Source organism: Cavia porcellus, unplaced genomic scaffold (assembly GCF_034190915.1).
Source record: "Cavia porcellus strain 051 isolate PalLab524CR breed Dunkin Hartley unplaced genomic scaffold, mCavPor4.1 scaffold_6, whole genome shotgun sequence".
In the NCBI taxonomy this organism is placed as follows: domain Eukaryota; kingdom Metazoa; phylum Chordata; class Mammalia; order Rodentia; family Caviidae; genus Cavia; species Cavia porcellus.
In genome coordinates, this window is record NW_026947489.1 from 60152856 (window position 1) to 60172351 (window position 19496).

General features: G+C 41.2%; 1 protein-coding gene across 6 annotated transcripts in view; it reads left to right on the forward strand.

Moving 5' to 3' along the window:
• Window positions 1-7231: 7231 nt before the first annotated feature.
• The window catches only part of Rbm33 (RNA binding motif protein 33), a 106610-nt gene continuing 94345 nt past the window's right edge, over window positions 7232-19496 (forward strand). For 3 of the 6 annotated variants that reach the window (XM_063250828.1, XM_063250829.1, XM_063250831.1), the window contains exon 1: window positions 7462-8118. In XM_063250828.1, coding sequence (XP_063106898.1) covers window positions 8073-8118 — 46 coding nt within the window. In that variant the 5' untranslated portion in view covers window positions 7462-8072. The other 3 variants (XM_063250830.1, XM_063250832.1, XM_003469779.4) reach the window with 2 other exon arrangements.

Here is a 19496-nt window from a genome sequence, read left to right on the forward strand (position 1 = left end):
CTCAAATTGGAATTGTTTTGGTCATGAGAAATGCTCAGTTTGTTTTCTGTGTCTTTTTGATGTGTTTCTACTATTTTTTAGGACCTTACTTCCTGGTATCACAAACTGATACAGGGTCATCCTTTATTTTCATGTCCCAGCTCTGAAATCACAAGCAGGCATTTTTTCAAAATATCTGATTCCCATTGTTTAGAAACCAAAATGTGCTCATTGCTCTTGGCTGTCCCTGCCCCTGGGCTCTCTTAAGAACCAGAGCATTCAATATGGGTACATGTGTGCTAAGTCAACACTGTAACTGGAGTATGGTGTGTTTTTCTAAACTCAGGCAGTGTTTTAGGCTCCAAAGTCTTACTTTAGTTGTATTGAGGGTAGAAACTTAATCTGACTCTGGGGTTTATAGGTGGGAACTTTTGGAAGTAATAGGTTAATGTGGAGTCCTAATGGCTTTTAAGGAGAGAGTGAGAGACAGACAGATACACAAACATAGGCACTCTACCCTGATGTGATGCAATCTGGAGGGCGCTTGCCAGAGCCTGCATGGCATTGTTTGAAACTTGCACCTTCAGAACTATGAGCCAATAGAAATTGCTTTGCTTTATAAAGTGGCCTGCCTCAGGTATTTCATTACCTGAGGCAGGTAATGAAATTAACAAAAATTAACAGTTAACAAAAATTCCCATATATTCAACAATGCCCAAATTTATTTCCATATTGACCTGTATACATACTAACATAAACATGAGTCCATATGTGTGTCTCACACTCACATTCTGCACCATAAAATACATTCAAACCCTCTCCATGGTTGTGTACAATCATTTTCTCTGACTTGGATATGTGACTCTTATTGTTTATGCTATAATTACTTACTTGTGAAACCTCAGTATTGCAGTCAGTGCTTTCAGAATCGTCAGTCTGTACTGTCGTGAGAAAAATACCACCAAATAGCGTACAGTGCTTCTATACAGTTCTCTGTATCTTTAGACTTCATGTGTTAACCCTATATACTGTTTTCAAAGTCTTCCCTCTTCTTCTTCTGTCCTTACCGTGGTCGTGACCCACATTCATATCAGTTTGATTCTTGCATCACAGTCTACATTTTAGCACATGCCCCCAACATCCTGGTTGACGGTTTCAAATTTGCATACAACCAAATTCACTCTTTGGGTTTTGAGAAATGCAAAGAAGGAGGGATCTGTTGCCATCGTGCCGTACAGAATACTACTCTCATCCCAGATACTGCTGTGCTAACCCTTTATAACCAGCTTCTCACCACCCTAACACCTCGCAGCCACCGACCTGTTTTCTCTCCCTATCGTTTTTTGCCTTTTTCAGAATTTAAATGAAACCACACACTATGTAGCCTTATGAAACAGTAGCAAAATGCATTTAAAATTCACCCATGTTTCTGTGTGATCAATCAATAGTTCATTAATACTCCTGCATTGTGTCCACTTTATGAATATACCAGTTTTTTCATCCAGTCACCTACTGAAGGACATTTACCATTTCTGGTGGTGATAAATAAAGCTGCTAGAAACATGCAGGTGCTTGTATAAACACAAGGCTTCAGTTCCCTTGGGTAAATGCCTGGAGTAGCTAGGTGCATAGCTAGATAGCACTGTAGATGACTTTTCTCTCTTTTTTTCTTTTTGGTACTAGGAGTTGAACTCAGGCCCTTGGATGTGCCATACAGGCATTGTGCCACTGAGGTACATCCCAAGCCCAGGAAATATACTTGTAACATCACAAGAGGCCAGGGATGTGCCTCAGCCTGCCTGGTAAGTAGAGGTGGTGAGTTCGATCATCAGCACCAACCAAAAAAAATCTCCCAAACAAATCAACAACAATAACAAAAAACCCCAAAAATTAACATCACAAGCAACTGCCACAATTCACAAGTAGTGGGCACACTTCACACTCTTACCAGGGATGTGCTGAGTTTCATTTACTCTACACCTTTGTAAGCTCTGTCTGCTTTTAGAACCTTGGCTGTTCTACTGCTGTGGAGTGATTATTCCCTGGGTTTTTGTTATCCCTGTTAATGTTGAAACTTTTTCATCTTGATATTTGCCATCTTTAAATCTTTCTTCTTTAGTGAAATTTTTCTTTAACATTTGGCAAAATTAAACATTAGATTGCTGGGGCCGGGGGTTTAGCTCAGCAGCATAAGTGCCTGCTTGGCGAATGTGAGGTTGTGAGTTTGATCCCTGGTACAAAAAAATAAAAAAATTAGATTGCTTATTTTGTTATTGTTGAGTTATAGAATTCTTTTATTACATATTTTAGATTCAAGTTCTTTAGTAGATATGATTACAAATATATTCAAGTATGTGGTTTTTCTTTTCTCTCTCGATAGTGCTTTCACAGAGCAAAAGGTTAAAATTTGGTTCAATCCATTACTGAAAGGGGAGTGGGAAACATTCTAATTACAAGTTTTTTATTTCATTTTTTAAGCTCTATAGACCTGTATTTGTTTTACACATATTTGTGGTTTTATGTCCTTTTGGACACAAAGTTGACCACTTTGTGATGAAATAGGCCTGATAATATCACTTATTCCCTTCTTTTGGATGGTGTTTGGATGTTACACCTTCCTTTGCTTTTATACTATGTGTTTAAGCTACATCTTATATTTAAACTGCAGCACTTAGAGTTCAATCTTTTTAGTACAATCTGGCAATTTTCACCTTACAACTGTTGTGTATAATCATTCATACCTAATAGAATTGATTTCATGTGGCTGGATTAATGTAAGCATTTTTAGCTGATGTTTTATTGTTTGTTTTTTCTTTTTCTTATGTATTTTTTTGGGGGGGTGAGGTAATTCTTGAATGAAGTTGGCAGTTATGATTCCCTTTTGTTGATCATTTACACATCTTTAAAATATTTAGTTATCATTCTGAGGTCACACACCATTTTTACATGTTAACAGAACCTTACAATGATGGATGCAGTGCCAGTTCTCGCCTTCCACTCTTGTGAGATCAGTTTCATTTTTTCATATAAACACACATTGTCGATATTTTTGCCCATTTGCCATTTAGAACAATGTAAAAAATGAGACAAGACTGCTTTACCTTGAGTTAGTCTAATTCAACCATGTTTATTCTCAATCATGTTCATTACCTTGTGTGGAATCAGTGTGTGTGTGCATGTGTGGTACTGGGGACTGAACTCAGGGCCTTGTGTCTGCTATGTAAGCACTATACCACTGTGCCACAACCCCAGCTCTAAGGAACCAGGTTTCTGACAGGAGCCATATTCCCCATGAAGAGTTTCTAACATTTCTCACAGAGGAGGCAAAGTTCCCCTTTTATATCTTTGCCAGGTTGCTGCTTCTGCAATGACAGCCTTTTCTTTGCGAGAAAAAGGGCATTTCACCACCTTCTTGCTCACTGGGCGTCGGGCAAGAGACCCTCTGCATTCTTGGCACTCTGTCCCTGTTGGTTAGATCTCTTAGAGGTCTGAGTATGACACATTTGGGCATGGTTCCGTTTGTGTGCTTGATGTTCTCAGAGCTCTCTGGACCTGTTTTTGTTTTTTTTTTTTTTTTTTTTTTTTGGTACTGGGGATTGAACTCACAACCTAGCACTTGCCAGGCAGGTGCTTATGCTGCTGAGCTAAATCCCCAGCCCCTGGACCTGTTTATGAGCTCACCATGAATTGTGGACAAACTTTTCTGCAATGGCTCCTTTTCCTCAATTATACATGTGCTAGACCACTGACATTGCCTCTCAGTTTAGGGATGCTCCGTGGTGCTTCCTACTTGCCTTGTTCTCTTTATATGTCAGTTTGGGTGAGTTCTGCCCTTGAACATTTACTGCTAGCAATGGACCCAGTATAGTGGGGCTGAGATGCTGCAAAGTTTAAGAGGTACAAGATCACTGGGTCATGGAGCCTACACCTCATGACTGACTTAGTGACACCTCTCTAGAACGGAGGGAACATCGTCCCATGAGAACTGGATCTTGTAATTAGAATGGAGCGGTTAAAACGCCACCCTATGCTGTGGACCCTTCTGCACATGGCTGTTGTCCTTTCCTCTTCGCCATACTGGGATGCAGCAGGGGCTGTTGAACATTCCAGCCACCAGAGTCATGAGCCAAATAAATCCTTTTGCTTTATAAAGCACCCACATCGGTCATTTTGCTTTAGCAGCACAAAATTATCTAAGCCACTGTGGTAAGTACTTTGATTGAGGGAGCACAGCCATTTACCAAGTTATTAATATAGGTATTTGTATCATCTCAGATTGATCTGGTATATTTGTTGTTGCTGGTTATCCTCTGTACACAAGAGACTCCAGACTTGTAATGCCCTGAACTAGAAATGAGGGCTGCTTTGCTAGTTCTGTCTTTCCTTGGTATTCCTTCCTGAGAGAGTCAGCCTTGTGCACCAGTTTCAATTGTATTCCACTTGTTTTCACTTGACATTTGTTAGCCTGGTGACAGGAGACAGAACCAGAAACCCTCCCTGCTTCTGGTCAGACTGTTTTCTCAGGCAGGCAGAGCAATGTGAACTTCCCAGTGCTCCCATTTGAGGAGCTCCTACTTTAAGAAACTTCAGGATTTGGATCTAGCATGTATTCCTGCTTCTTTGCCTTTGAGAGATGGTCTTGCTAAGGCCCCCACGATGTCCTTGAACTCATAGCAGTCCTCCTGCATCAGCCTAAAAGTGCTGGGATTACAGCACTTTTAGGTGTGTGTGCCACTATGCCCAGGCTTCCATTTTTTTTCTTTTCCACAGTGGAAATGCTTTTTTGTTGGGATGTTTGTGATACATGACAAATATATTAACAGTAGAGAGTTGGTAAACATATTGCATCTTAATTCTTTTTACTTTCTTTTCTCTTCTATTCCTAGAATTCCCTCTACCCACAAACCTCCATTTTCTATAATCTATCCATTATGCTTTAGATTCGGAATGTTGTAAAGCCTCGTATGTCCAGAGGTGAGGTTTTGAAAGGTTACTGAATCATGGGTCACTGCCCTAAGGTCTGTTTTTGTTGCTTTCCTCTCCCTACAGATTCAGGATTTTTTCCACAGGGAAAAATATAGGAGATGTGTGTGGATGGAATTCCTCTAGTAGCAACTTTTCTGTCAGTTCCACTGTGCAGGACCTTCTCATGATTCTCCTAGGGTACTTGGTATAGGTCCCTAGTTCTTAAGAATCCTTAACCACCATCTTTTAAATGGTTTCATGTTTCAATTTACCTACATGTTTTCTATTCTCTCTTTCTGGAACTCCCAATTAGGCATGTTGTCCTACTTCATTTGGGCTGCTATGACAAAACCCCGTTCTGTGTGGCTTATACTCAGTGGAAACTTGTTTCTGACAGCTCTGGATGTTAGAAGTTGGAGAAGGAGCCAGGAGGTTTGGCAGCTCAGGTGTGAGATGCGGGTAGGGATCTTCCCTGGCTTAGAAGATTCTAACTGATGGGAACCAGGACTTTACCTGGTCATGCCCAGGTCTGCCTGTTAAGATCCCCACATTCAGCTAGGAGCAACTTACTTAGGCAGGTGAGAACACAGTCCTGTCCAGCGGTAGTGCTCCAGCAGTCAGAGCTAGTGCGTGCCACAGCGATGCCCGGCACACCACAGATGGCATTCCACCATCATAGGTTTCTAGAGCAAGTTAGGAAGTTAACCCAAAGTGAAATTTGTCTGAAGATAACAAAATGGGGGTCACTGAACTTTTGCTTTGAGTAATTTAAACAGCTCTTCAAATATTGGGTTTCCTGCCTACGTGTTTTTACAATGGGTATTTAAGCAAAGTTTAGACTACTGTCTTACAGAAATTTGATGTTGGACATCAGTAACTCAAATTTCCTCAGGTATAATTACATGGTTATAAACTATCTGTGGGGTTGTTTCCTATGATTTTTTTGAGGCATCCTTAATATTACCATTGAAACACAACTGAGTTATGCTTTCTATTCTCCATGGTTCAAAAAATAACGAAAGGCCACAAGGAGCTCACATCATTTAAATGTAGCTGTGTTAATGAGCTTTCTCACAGAGACTGAACTGTTCAACAAGGTTGTCTACAGAATTTTTTCTTACTGAGCAGTGGTTTCAAGAGGTGGAATTAGAAGAAACTTGTTTTAATAAGTTTGTTTTTATTTCCAAGTGACTACTGACATTAATTATCCAGAAATGGTTTATTTCCCCCAATATTTTATGATAAAAAATTTAAACCATACACAGTTGAGTTACATGTAATTACCAGTGCCTGTTTTCCCAGCACCCCGAAGGCTGAGGCAGGATTGCTGAGAGTTTGAGGACAGCCCGGGCTACAAAGTGGGTTCAAGGCTGGCCTGAACCGCAAAAGGGAGACTTTGTGTCAAAAAAACCCCCCAAAAAAACAACAACAAAAAAACAAACCCAAAACCATGGGGCCGGGGATTTAGCTCAGCGGCATAAGCGATGGCCTGGAGTGACTTCGGACCTCGGTATCAAAAACAACAACAAGCAAAAACAACATCAAAAAAAAAAAAAAAAAAAAAACAAAACAAAACAGAAGAAACCCAAAAGGCCGATTACGGTCTCCCCTGCGTGCGCGCTTCCGCCCATGACCGGGTCGGGCGCCCACGTTGTTTGGGCCCCATCATCAAATCATCGAGCCCTGCAGCTCCCGCCTCTCCGGTCGCCCATCTGGACACTTCTGTCTCGGCGTCCTTCGGTGCACAAACCTTATCAAGTCCCCTGTGGCCTTAAACTCTCCCTCCGCTTCGTCTCGCGCGGCCCCTGGACCACCTTCCCGGGAGCAGCCGCGCACGCACAGCCCAGGATCGCAAGGCCCAGGGCACTCGCACGGGGCCTTTCCAGCTGGCACGCCGTCTCTTCCTCACGCCTAAAAATCACCGTTCCTGGCCGGCGCAGACCACAACCCGCAGGTCAGACGGCGCCCGTTATCGCCTGCGCCCGCATCCCGTCCACTCCCTAAAGCTGGCCGCCGTAAAGCGTCGCTGTGCCCTCTGCTGTAAAGCGCTTCACGACAGCGCCACCTCGGCCTACTGACCACAGCTGCCTGGGACCCCGGTTTAAACCTTCGGGCTTCTGGACCTCACCGAGCCTGCAATCGCGCGCTACAGCTTTGCTTTCTCCGCGTGCGACTTCTGGCTCTCGAGTCCACCCGAGCCGCCGCCGCCTCGCGCCCCGCGCCCCCCCTTCCCGGAGCCAACCCGCCCTTCCTCCCGGCATGCACCACGGCGCAGCCATGTTGCGGTAGTGTTGTTTTCGTCCTGCGGAGGCGACGGGCTGCTGTGAACCGAGACGCGCCCGTCTCGCCTCGGCTCCTCTCGCCGGCGCGGGCCCGCGGCCGCTTTTTAGCCGCCGCGGTCTCCCCAGCTCCTCCGCCCGCCGGCCGGCGTGGGGGCGCGGCAGACGCCGAGCCCAGCAGCACCATGGCGGCCGCCCTGGGCGCGGGCGGCGGAGCGGGCGGCGGAGGTACGTGGGGCCCGGCCTTTGTGTGGGCCTGGGCCGCGCCCGCGAGCGTAGGGGCCCTGCCGAGCGTTGGGCCCGGGCCGGTCGGCCGAGCAAGCGTCACGCAGTCGCGGAGGCCAGGGACGTGCAGCCCGCGACCGGATGGACGGCCTGGCGAAGGAGTGTCGCGTTACCTCCCAAAGACCCTGTAGCCCATGCCTGCGTCCTCACGGAAAACGCGTACACGTTGGGCTTAGCGGCTTAGCGGAGAGCGCGGGGCGGAGAGGCCGAGTGTGGGTTGGCTCTCAGGTGTTGTCGCTCTTGTGGGCAGCGTACAAAATAGGGAAGGAGCGCCCATTAATTAGCTAATCAGCTTTTAGTCAAGTCACAGATTGCTGATGGAGGATTTTGTTGTTGTTGTTTAACGTGGAAAGATAAACCTTTCACTGGCTATTTTGGAAATTTCGAAAGGGGAGGTCTCCTTAGGGAGCAAGTATCGGAGCGGAAGCTTTTGCCGCGAGTTCTCGCCATTGAAACTTAAAGCCACAGTGCAGTGTCCTCCCGGTGTTCTCCAGGGGTGACTCTAGGTGGGCACGTCGCAGTCCTCTTGCTCGGGAATGGTGACCCAAGCACCAAAACGTTTGTATGACAGATTGGAAAGATACAAGCACAGGGACTAAAGTCTGGAGTGGTATTTATTGGTTTATGTTACTTTTTCTGTCCGTTTATATATTTTATGTACTGGATTTCAAGGCTTTCTGGTTAAATGTTTTAAATAGGTGATTTACCTACCTTGGTTATTTTTTCTTGGGGGGGGGCGAACATTGTTCAGCATTGTCTTACGATTATCAACTTCGCCCAGAAACTCCTCTAAATTAGTGCCTTGGCACGCCACACCTCCCCCTCCGGTGTGTAGAACCTAGGACTTTTATTCTACTGACCCCATCCCTTTTTTTATTTTGACTCAAGGTTACCGATTAAGTTGTCCAGGCTGGGCTCAAACTTGCGATCCTCCTGTCTCAGCCTCCCAGAGTGCTAGGATGATGTGTGCCTCCGCTCCTGGTTTCATAAGCTTTTTAAATTAAAAAAACCTAGAAAGTTACTTGTATGTTTCACTCTACATGCACTGTGTACGTGGAGTTTTTCTGACGTTATAATTCATGTGAAAACATAATTGTACTGATGGTTAATGGGATGTGTTTATAGGCCTTAAGTGTGTGTTCAATAAACATATAATAAGTAAATGAATTAAGAATGAAATGTTTTTTTAATGATTGTGAAAAAACAATTGTTTTTTAAGTTGTCATTCCATATTATTTGCCTGTATAGCCGCTTGAATCATTAAATTAGAAATATATAGTTTGGTAGTAGCTCATTTATATTAACAGATTGCCTGACACCCTAGTTTAGGCACTTATCAGTGGCTTTCAAGCTTTTTTTTTTTAATTGTAATTCACAATATGACTGGCATTAAGGCTTAGTACTTTCTCTTTTTTAATGTGGTACTGGGGGCTGAACCCAGGGCCTTGTACTCTACCTCTGAGCTGCATCTCCAGCCCTTAAAAGAAAAAATTTCATGGCCAACAGTAGTGCATACTCTGCCATGCATTGTTTTCTGTTTACATTAAAATACTGGTTGTAACCTAAATTACACAGCCCGCTAAGTGTTAAGGATTGTCAGTTTGAAAATCACTGGGTCTTCTGTGTAGGAAGTGGTTAATGTTTACTGATAAATTAATTCTAATGATTGAGAATATAGTGGGAAAGTAATAAGATCTGCAGGTAGCCAAAATTGATGTCACAAAGTGCAGGTACATAGGAGTGTGTTCTTAGTCTCTTACTGGAAAGATGCTTACTCTTGACTTCACATACAGTTCAAGTTATTTGCTGTTGCAACCAAATAATATGATTAAGGTAATGGCACTGCTGGTCTTAGTAAAAAATAGCATCTCACGTATTGCTGAGTGAAACAAAGGCTTATATACAAAAACATGGCATTTGGGGGATGTTATGAACAAACAGTTGTAAGTTTCAAGGTCCAACACTTTCTTGTTTTTTTTTTTTTTTTTTTTTTGGTACCTGGAGATTGAACCCCCAACCTCATGCTTGCCAGGCAGGCATTTATGACACTGAGCTAAACCCCCCCGCCCATTTTCTTGTATTGTGAAACAAAGTAAAAAGAATTTAAAAAAACCTCTTATCTAAGTGCTTTATCTCACAATTTACAACAATATTTTTGGGCCTTTTAGATAAGGAAAACAATGCTGAAAGTTTTTTGTTTCCTAGGTCAATCCTATGAAGGAAAACTTATGTTAGTTTTTAAATACACTTAGTAGTAGAAAGAACATTCTACTACTTCAACATTTATCTGCATTTTGGCACTCTACTTCGATTTACTAGGAGTTTATGGCCTTTGTAAGTTGAAAATGCATTTACCTAACATATGAAACACTTTAGCCTAGACACCTTAAATTTGGTCAGAGGGAGGAGGTGGACATATGTTAAACTGCATTATTGCTAGTGTGGGAGAAAAAAAATCCAGAATTTGTGTATTGTTTCTCCTGAAATGAATACTTCTTTTGCACAGTTACAAATTGCAAGTTGAGTTTTATAGGTTGGTACCATGTGTCCCGGTCCACACCTCTACTTTTGAATTTTTTTTTTTTTTTGTGGTACTGGGGATTGAACTCACAACTTCGCGCTTAGCCAGGCAGGCGCTTATGCCGCTGAGCTAAATCCCCGGCTGACTTTGAATATTTTTTTAAAAATCCCAGGCTTATGAAAATTTAGAGCAAGAGTAAACTGTAGGGATCAGTTGAGTCTAAATATTAAACCAGTTGTCTTACTGTTGAAAGGAAGTTAGGTCAAAGTTTAGTGATGTTAAAATGGGAAGTAGACCAAGAATTTAGGGCTTTAGGCTTATAGTTGTGTTTTCCACAGTGTCAGATTTAATGTTAATAATGTAATAACCAAGGAAATCTTTGTTCTGCTGAAATTAAGCAAACATTAAGCACTTTAGATAAAAGTTACTGGGTGGGAGGGGAGATTTGGGATATTTAAATCCCTAATGACAGTGAAAAATGAGATGTTTTTATACTGATAGTTGTGTATGGCAGCTGCTTCTTTTTTTGGGGCGGGGTACTGGGAATCAAACTCAGAATCTTGTTTCCTGCTGAGTACTTGATACTTTATTTTCCTTCAAGAAAATCTGTCACACTTAATTTCCTAATTTTATCAGGAGAATTTACAGAGTAGAAGAAAGAGTAGCCTTGCTTGAAATTCAGCCAGAACTTGGTTTAGCATTTGTTGAAGGGCAGATCTACTAGTGACATACTTTTTTCAGATCTTGCTTGTTTAGGAATAAAATTTTTGAAGTACAGTCAGATACACTGTCAGACAGACTTCTTGTTGACAGTTTATTTTTCAGTACTTTTTGAAGTATTTCCTTCTGCTACTTTCTGGCCTTCATGGTTCTGATGAGTTGCTGACTGAATCTTACTGAGGATCAGTTTTATGTGGCAAATCACTTCTCTCTTTTGTGTTTTCACAATTCTTTGTGGCTCTGCTTTTTGACAATGTGGTTATACAGTTTGTTGGGATGACTCTGCTGAGTTTATCCTTGAAGTTAGTCAGCTTTCTTGGGTGTGTAGATTTCTGTCTTTCATCATCTTTGGAAGGTTGTGGCCATTAGTTTTTCAGATCTTTATTCCTCTAATTTATCTTCTGTGGCATTTGTATGTGTAATGTTGGGGCTCTTGATAAGCTGACTCATCGGGGAACCAAGAGCCAAGTCATAATAAGCAGTGTTCTATTTTTTTTATTCTGAGTCAGGGTCTTGCTGTGTCAGTAATTCGCCAAGGGTGGGTTTGACTTGCAGTCTTCTTTCTTCGGCCTCTCAAGTGTGCTGGGATTATAGGCATTCTCCACCATACTTGGTTGGCTTTAGGGGTTTTTTAAATTTTTGTTAGTCTAGATGAAAAAATAGCTTCAGTGTTTTAATTCTTTTTTCCTGGTTTCTAGTGAACTTCAACATCCTTTTTTGCATTACTTCTATTTTTTCCTATTAATTGCCTATATACACTTTGTCAATTAAAAATAGAACTGGATAGTGTCTTTTTTTTTTTGAGACAGTGTCTTGCTATCCAATTCAGACGGGCCTTGCGTTCACTGTGTAGCCTAAGCTGGCTATAGACTGTGTCAGCCTCCTGAGGCCTTTCTCTTTTTCACTCTTTTCTTTTTTTTTTTTTTTTTTTTTAAGACAGGATCTCCCTGTGCAATTTAGGCTGGCCTTGAATTTACTGTGATGCTCCTGCTTCAGCCTCAGAAGTGCTGGGATTACAGATGTGGTCTTTCTCATGTTTAGGAAGTCTTTGTATATTATGTTACACTTACTAGTCTGTTTTCTTGTGCTTTCCCTGGGACCTTGTTTAAACTTTCAGTGTATGGAAGTTTTAAGATAGTTATGACATGTATCAAGGTGTTTATCAGTTTTGTTAGGTATAGGCTATATCAGTTTGTCAGTGTTTTTAATAGTTCATACTTGGATCTTTTATTTTTATTTTTTGTGGTATTGGAGATTGAATATAGGGCCTTCCCTCAGGCCTCTTCCTTTTCTTTTTCCTTTTTTAAGTCTTAGGGTTTCACTGAGTTGCTGTTACCCAGACTAGGTTTGAGTTTTTGCCTTAACCATTACCCACTCCTGCCAGAATTACTGCTGTGTACTGCCACAGCCAATTTTTATGGTTAGTTTTTAACCCACACAGATTTTTTTTTTTCTGGTATGAATTTCGGTTTTCTGTAGTTCTGTGATTTATTTGATTTACTGTCTTTTTCTGTCTTTCTAACATAATGGATTCTCATTTATAATTTTTTAAATTATTGCTTCCTCTTGTGTGTGTCTATGTATAACGTGCTGTTTTTCAGACATTTTTTGGTTAGCCTAGTATACTTTTTAAAAGGAAATAAAGAATTTCCAATCAGAATCCTCCAAAGAATTGTACTGAATTTTTATTGTGATTGCATTAACTCTGTTAACATAATTTGGGGGAGGTTGATATTTTTACAGTGCGAATTCTTTCATCGGGCAACAACAAGGATGTCTCTGGATCAGGCTTTCTTTTTTTTAGCTGTTTGCTGAATGCTTACTCTGTGCAGAGTGCTGATGTAAGGTTAGGGTGTGTTAGTGAACAAGCCAGACAAAGGCAGAACTAACATCAGTAAAATTTACCTTAAGTAGTTTTTTTCACGTTTCTTACTCATTTCCAGTGTTTTATGATACTGTCATTGTAAATGGTATAGCTTGTTTTTTTTTTTTTTTAAATCTCGCTACATTCTCAAATTTGTAGAAAGGCTTTCTCCCTTTTTGGTAATTGATTTATATGTATTATTGGAATTTTGTTTTACTAGTTTGGCAGTTAGGATTTTCTAGTTCTATTTGTAATCTTTTTACTCCAATATTTATGTCTCTTATTCTTGTATTCTAGGGTTGTACATTGTGAAGCCTTCTGTGATCATATTGAACTTAATGGGTGGTATAATAGACATTTTGGTCTAGTAATGTTTAAGGAATGTTCTTTTTGTGTTTCACTGGAGTTTTTAGCAAATGGTTTCACTGTTTTTATTAAGATGACCTTGTGGTCTCCCTGTTTGAATCTCTGAATATAATATGTTGATAGATTACCAGAATGAACCAACCATATACTCTTGGGTTTAAAACCTTGATCTATATGTTTTGTTGTTTTTAATATGTTGTCATGTTTTATTTTAGAATTTATTTATGATTGTAAGATTGGCATTTTCTTTCTTTGTGTTTGCTGAGTGTACATAATACTTCTCTTCCATTTTGGTACTAACGAGTGAATCCAGAGGTGCTCTACCACTGAATGTACATCTCTAGCCCATCTTATATTTCGTACAGGTGTGTGCCCCTGTGCCAAAATTGTGCCACTGTACCCAAATTACATTTTTAAATTAGTACAGAGTTAGCTGGGCGTGGTGGCTCATGCCTGTAATCCCAGCACTTGGGAGGCTGAGGCAGGAGGATCGTTACGAGTTCGAGACTAGCCTGCGCTACAAAGTGATTTCAAGGCTAGCCTGAGCTGTATAGAGACCCTGTCTCAAAAAGACCAAAAAAAAAAAAAATTAATATGAGAGTTTATGCTACACCTTTCTACTACTAATTACTACCAATTTAATAACTACTAATTTTCTTTGACCTGTTTAGTTATAAACCACTAGTTTATCAACTGAGTATCACTTTAGAAAGTTTCATTTTTTAAAAAGAGTATCTAGGTTCTTGGGAAAAGTGATGGGATGTCAGCTCCTCTGGCATGTCCAAGATGCCACAGGAACAGCTAGTTGGCTGAGCTCTACCATATGTTCTGTTTCTGGCTGCCCAGGTGTCAGAGTGGTAGGAAACCTGTGTGACTTCCCTGGGGGAGACTGAGCTCTGTTTTCACTACTATTGATTCCCAAACACAGGAAGAGGCCTTATTGTTAGAGAAGAAGACAAAGACCAATGTGGACTATATTTCAGAAACAAAGTGAAGTTCATTTTATGGTGATCCTGTCCTAGGGCTTATATATAACATGTTTTAACTATACAAGGACTGATGGAGATATACAATGAATGCTTTAATTCATTAGCGTAAATAACATCGCTGAGGCTGAGACTATATAGCTCAGTGGCATACGTGCCTGTCTGACAGACATAAGGTGATGAGTTTGATCCCTGGTACCAAAAAGAAAAAAAAAGAAACATGATACACATTGCCATTAATCTCCCTCATTGTGTGTCCTTTTCTGTATTATTCACTGGATGTGGTACTGTGCAATTTGACTCTTCCCCAAAGTCAAAATGACCATCAAAGGTAATGGTTTGGAATTAACATGACAGCACATGACATGACAGCAATTAATGATACTTAGGAAAGAGAACTTCCAGAACTGGTTCAGAAGGTGGCAAGAATGGTGGGGTAAGTATGAAGTGATAGAGAGTGTTTTGAGGGGGATTAATGGCAATGTGTCTTTTACTATAATTTTAAAATTTAAACATTAAGTTTTGATCATTCCATGTATGGTATTGGAGACCCATGCAGGGGATTCCAATCTCCATGCAATGTTACTGTGCATGGCAGGAAGAACGAGCAAAAGACAAAATAGGGGTACAACAGGGATCTAGGATAACCAGTTCCCGGGAACAAAAGGCCATGTGGCACCCAGAACTTTTGTGTTTATTCATTGAGAGAAATGGTGTGGCTGGATGTGCTAGACAAGCAGTGAGAGGCTGGCAAGGCTTGTAACAGGGGACAAAGCATTCTTGGGGCAGGGGCAGGGGCAGAAAGAACCTCAGCAGAGATGTTATCTCATATCTTTGCCCCAGGGTATCGCAGCTGACCTGTCTGAGCTCAGCCATGGTCATTGCTGATAAACAGTGCCAGTCCTCTCCAGCCACCTGCTCTCATGAAGATACACAACCTGGGTCAGACCTACTAATTAAACGGAAAGCAGTTTAGGCAAGTCCCCTCTGTACAGCCTGCCAGCACTGCACTGCTTGCGAGTAAGCACAGTTGTACTTGGTTCTCAGGGAGGGTAGTGTGGCGGTACTCTACTATAGGAAATTTTCGGAGATTGTACTTGGTTACTGTGACTGTGAATCCTGATAAGTCAGTTTTGCTGGATTACATTCCTAGCAAATTGGTAGAGCACATCCCTGGATTTGTCCAGATGTGTCATGCAGGTGTGGCCTTGGTTCTTGCCTCTCTGTGTGCTTTTCTCCTGCTCCTCGGTGCCAGCTGCTGTCACCTCACCCTTCTGCCATGTTTCTGCCTTCAAGCCAGTTGACTGACTGAATCTCCAGACCACGAGTTAAATTAAGCCTCTTTAAAGTAAAGTGAGTGTAGGGTACTTGTTCATCAGTGGGAAAGCTGACTGACACAGTTTCTCATAGCGATTATACTGCAGACCCCATACATTCACTGTGAAAGTTACTGAACATTACTGGACTTTTTTCTAATTCACATTTAAATACCAAATCTGGATATCCTCTTCCAAAATATAAGGAATTTTGATTCTTAGTTATTTAGAATATAACTAACATCGACATACATATGACAGTGATGTCGAGAACAAAGTAGGAAAGTTGAGAACCTCTGGAATACAAAGGTTCACAACTTTTTTCTGTAAAAGGACTAATTTGTGGGCCTTGCAGGCCACATGCCTTCTGTTGCAACAAGTCAGCTGTGTCCTTGACTAACTTGAAATCAGTGTGAACAGTATGTAATTGAATTGGCACCAGTGAGAGTTTACATAGTGGGCAATGGTTAAATTTGGACAGAAACTTGTGGCAGAGCCATCTTGGCCTATAGACTACTAGACAATAACTAGAACCCTAAGCTAATGTTCTGTTAAGTCTAAGTTTTGCGAAAAGAGGAGGAACTAATGGAAAATAAATTAAGAGTTGTGTTGACTGTGGATTATTTCACTGTTGTGTGTTAGAAAGGTGTAGAGATTCTGGTAGATGTCTTTAGTCTTATTGATTGGGGGAAACTGACCTTGTTAAACTGGAATGCATGTACGTGGTTTAGGCTGAGCAGGAGACTTTGACTATTGTGTTGCTAAGTTTTCCCCATGGCTTTTTAATGTAGGGAAAAGAAATTCCCAATCTGCTAGAGTTTCATATGAATTCATGTTTTCTAAAATTGAATGAATTCTAGGAACGGAATAGGTTAAGAGCTGAGTATATTTATTGGGGAAAGAAAGCTTCTTCTATCTTGAGAGAGACAGAAGGGGTCCTGAGCGGATTTCCGAGGACTCTGCCTTTTCTAGGGATTTTTGTAGAGCAAAACCATGAGATGAGGTGAGTCCAAGGTGGGGAAAAGTAGGGAATTGCAAGGTGGGCATGAGATGGGGCAGAACTATGGTTAGCCAGTAAGATTACAACCCTCATTGCTCAGGTAATTTGATTAAATGGGGATCAAATGAGGAAGCAAGTCACATAGCAAGTGGGCATGAAACAGGATAGTGGCTCTTCCTGGCTTTTTCAAGGTGAGGATCCTATTTAGAGTATCAGTCTCTGTTTATGCTTAGGGGAAGTATATGGGTGCTTTTCCTGCATCTTTTGTCTTGAGGCCTGGCCCTTGGTGGAGGTACCTTGGTGGAGGTTTGCCCACAGTTGCAGTGTATCCTGTCTTTTGCACTGGCTCTTTTGAGGGCCTGGCTCTGTCTGACTATAATATTTCTATCTAATTTAGCTGTCTGTAACACTTTCAAATTCTGGATTAATGCAGACATTTTCTTCTCTTGGTTCTGTTTAGCATGACTGGTATAAACTGATGTGACTAACAAAGTGATCATTTAAAAAGGGTTTGTAATCTAAAGTACAGAAAAGAAAGCACTGGGGAGAAGAGAAGAAACAAGGGCCAGGATGTAGCTCAGCAGCACAGCATCTGCCTGGTAAGTGCAAGGTCCGAAGTTCAATTCCCAGCACCAAATATATATATATGAAACAAAACATGGGCTTATAGGACCCTTAGCTTGTGTCCTAGGACTTTGAGTCCTTATATCATTGAGTGTAATGTCCTCAAGATTTCCCTGTAAGCTAGAATTTAATTCTTTTTTGAAGACTAACTAATGTGCCAGTGTGTGTAGATAGCATACTTGGGGTTTTTTTGTTGTTGTTGTTGTTGTTTTTGTTTTGTCTTTTTGAGGCAAGTTCTCGCTATGCAATTCAGGATCCTCCTACCTTAGCTTCACAAGTGCTGGGATTACAGGAGTGCACCACCTCACCTGGCTCATACTTGTATTTTTAAAACCCATTTTCCCTTTATTGAACATTTGAATTGTTTCTACCATTTGGTTATTTTAAGTATAATACTACTATAAGCATGGGTGTGCAAGTATGTTTCTTTTAGAGTACCATACTTGTCATTGGATTTAGAGATCCCTCTAATCCAGAATGAGTTCATTGAACTCATTGCATTACCAGAGACCTTTTTTCTAAGAAAGGCCACATTCTGAAGTCCTGGGGGATAGGATTTTTTGAGTGACAGTTTGTGGTTGGATAAAGAAGAAGTATTTTTAGTCTTCCATTCCTGGTTAGGAGCTCAGAACTAAAGCGCTTCGAATTTACTAGCTTTTCTATGCTAATGAGGTACCTGGTGGAAGCTCTAGGTAGCTCCCAGATGAGGACTAGTTGTCAGAAAAGCCAGCCATGGTTTTAAAGGGTTAGACTTTCCAGCCTCAGCCCCGAACTTCCCAGGTTGGGGGGGGGGAGGGGTTTCAGCCATCATTAGTCTGATTTCCTCAGTCATGTTTTTGTTATGTGACATCCATAAAACCACCTAAACCTTGAGGTGCAGGGGACTTTTAGTTGGTGGACATATGCTCTGGCCCTCTGTACCGGGCTTCCACTTAGTCCCACCTTCCTGCTAAACCCAGCCCAGCTGCCTGCCTAGGCTTTGAAGCAGTTCTGCCTGGTCTGTGGTCTTAACAGCCAGCTGTGGTGTCTTCACATCTCTGTAGTCTCTCTGCCTTGGCTTTCAGAGCGTCCTCTTTTTTTTTTTTTTTTTTTTACTTTTTTACACTTTTTTTTCTTTTTTCTTTCTTTTTGTTGGTACCCGGGATCGAACTCATGACCGCCTGCTTGCAAGGCAGGTGCTTATAGTAAATTCCCAGTCCCCCCCTTTTTTTTTGACTTTTTGAGACAGGTCTTGCTAAGCAGTTCAGGCTGGCCTTGAGCTCACTTTGTAGCTTAGGCTGGTTGCGAACTTGGAATAGTCCTCCTGCCTTAGCCTCCAGAGGACTGGCATTACAGCCATGCGCCACCATGCCCAGCAGGTCTTCCTTTTTGAATCCTGCAGATCGATGACCCTACAACCTGTGATTGTGCAGGTGCTAGTAATGTGATGCTTGACCTGGGTAAGACCTCAGCAAATGATAGGAAATCACTAAAAGAACCATGCAGCCCCTAGCAAACAGAACTGATGGCTGTAAAGAAATTTAGGAATGGTCATACCAGTCCGCATGTTATCGGAATGTTTAGCACTGCCTGCATACCTGCACTGACCATCCTTGGAACTTGGACTCTAAACATTCCATCCAGATTTCTTGGGATTATCCCCAAAACTTTATATAAAATTAACTCCTTTATATAAAATTAACTCCTCCTCCAGATGGTAGTATCCTCCATGCTCTCAGCTTGTCTGGACCTTGATGGAATTAAATCTAGCCTTTTCCTCAAATAAGCCTGTGTTTCCAGGAGTTTTCTCATGTGCTGTTACTAACAGTAATTAAAGATTTGATATAAAACAGTCTGATTGCTATGCTCCCTGGCTACTGAGGGAACCTTGAGGACTTTCCCTGACAAGACTGAGTAAATTAATGTAGCTTGTGAATTGTTACAAAATTCTGTCTGGTTGTGGCATGTAGCTATAATCCCAGTACTCTGAGAGGATGAAGCAAGAGGATTTCAATTTAATGACTTAGCCAGACTTTATCAAAATAAGTAAATAAATAAGGGCTAGGGAGGTAGCTCAGTTTGAAGGTCATGGGTTGAATCTCCAGGATCAGAACAAAACAGAAATTCTGACACTGGAAATACACAAATGTGTCTGGTCTATTAGTGGCATAGCTCACTAATGACAGTACGGATACTGCTGAATTTTGTGTATTGATCTTATGTTTTATGATCTTGCAGACTCAGTCTTTTGGTTTTCATAGATTTTTTTATAGCCAGTTATGTTTCCTGTGAATAAAAAATTTTACTTTTTACTCAGTCTGAATTCTTTGTATTTTTCTTGTCTGGTTACTTTAGGAAAAATTTCCAGTAAGATACTGAATAGCGGTGGCAAGGGATGGCCATCTCTTTTTTTTTGTTGCTGATCCTAAAAGAAAGCCTTTGGGTTTTTTCCTTGGTGTTGTTTGCTTTTTATTTTTTAATAAATACCTTTAACTCTGATTAAAAGTTCCTTGTTTTAATTTTTTAAGAAATGGATGTTGGATGTTATCTAATGCTTTTTCTGCTTCTATTTAGATGTTTATTTGATTTTTTAGCTTTAGTTTGTTAATGTG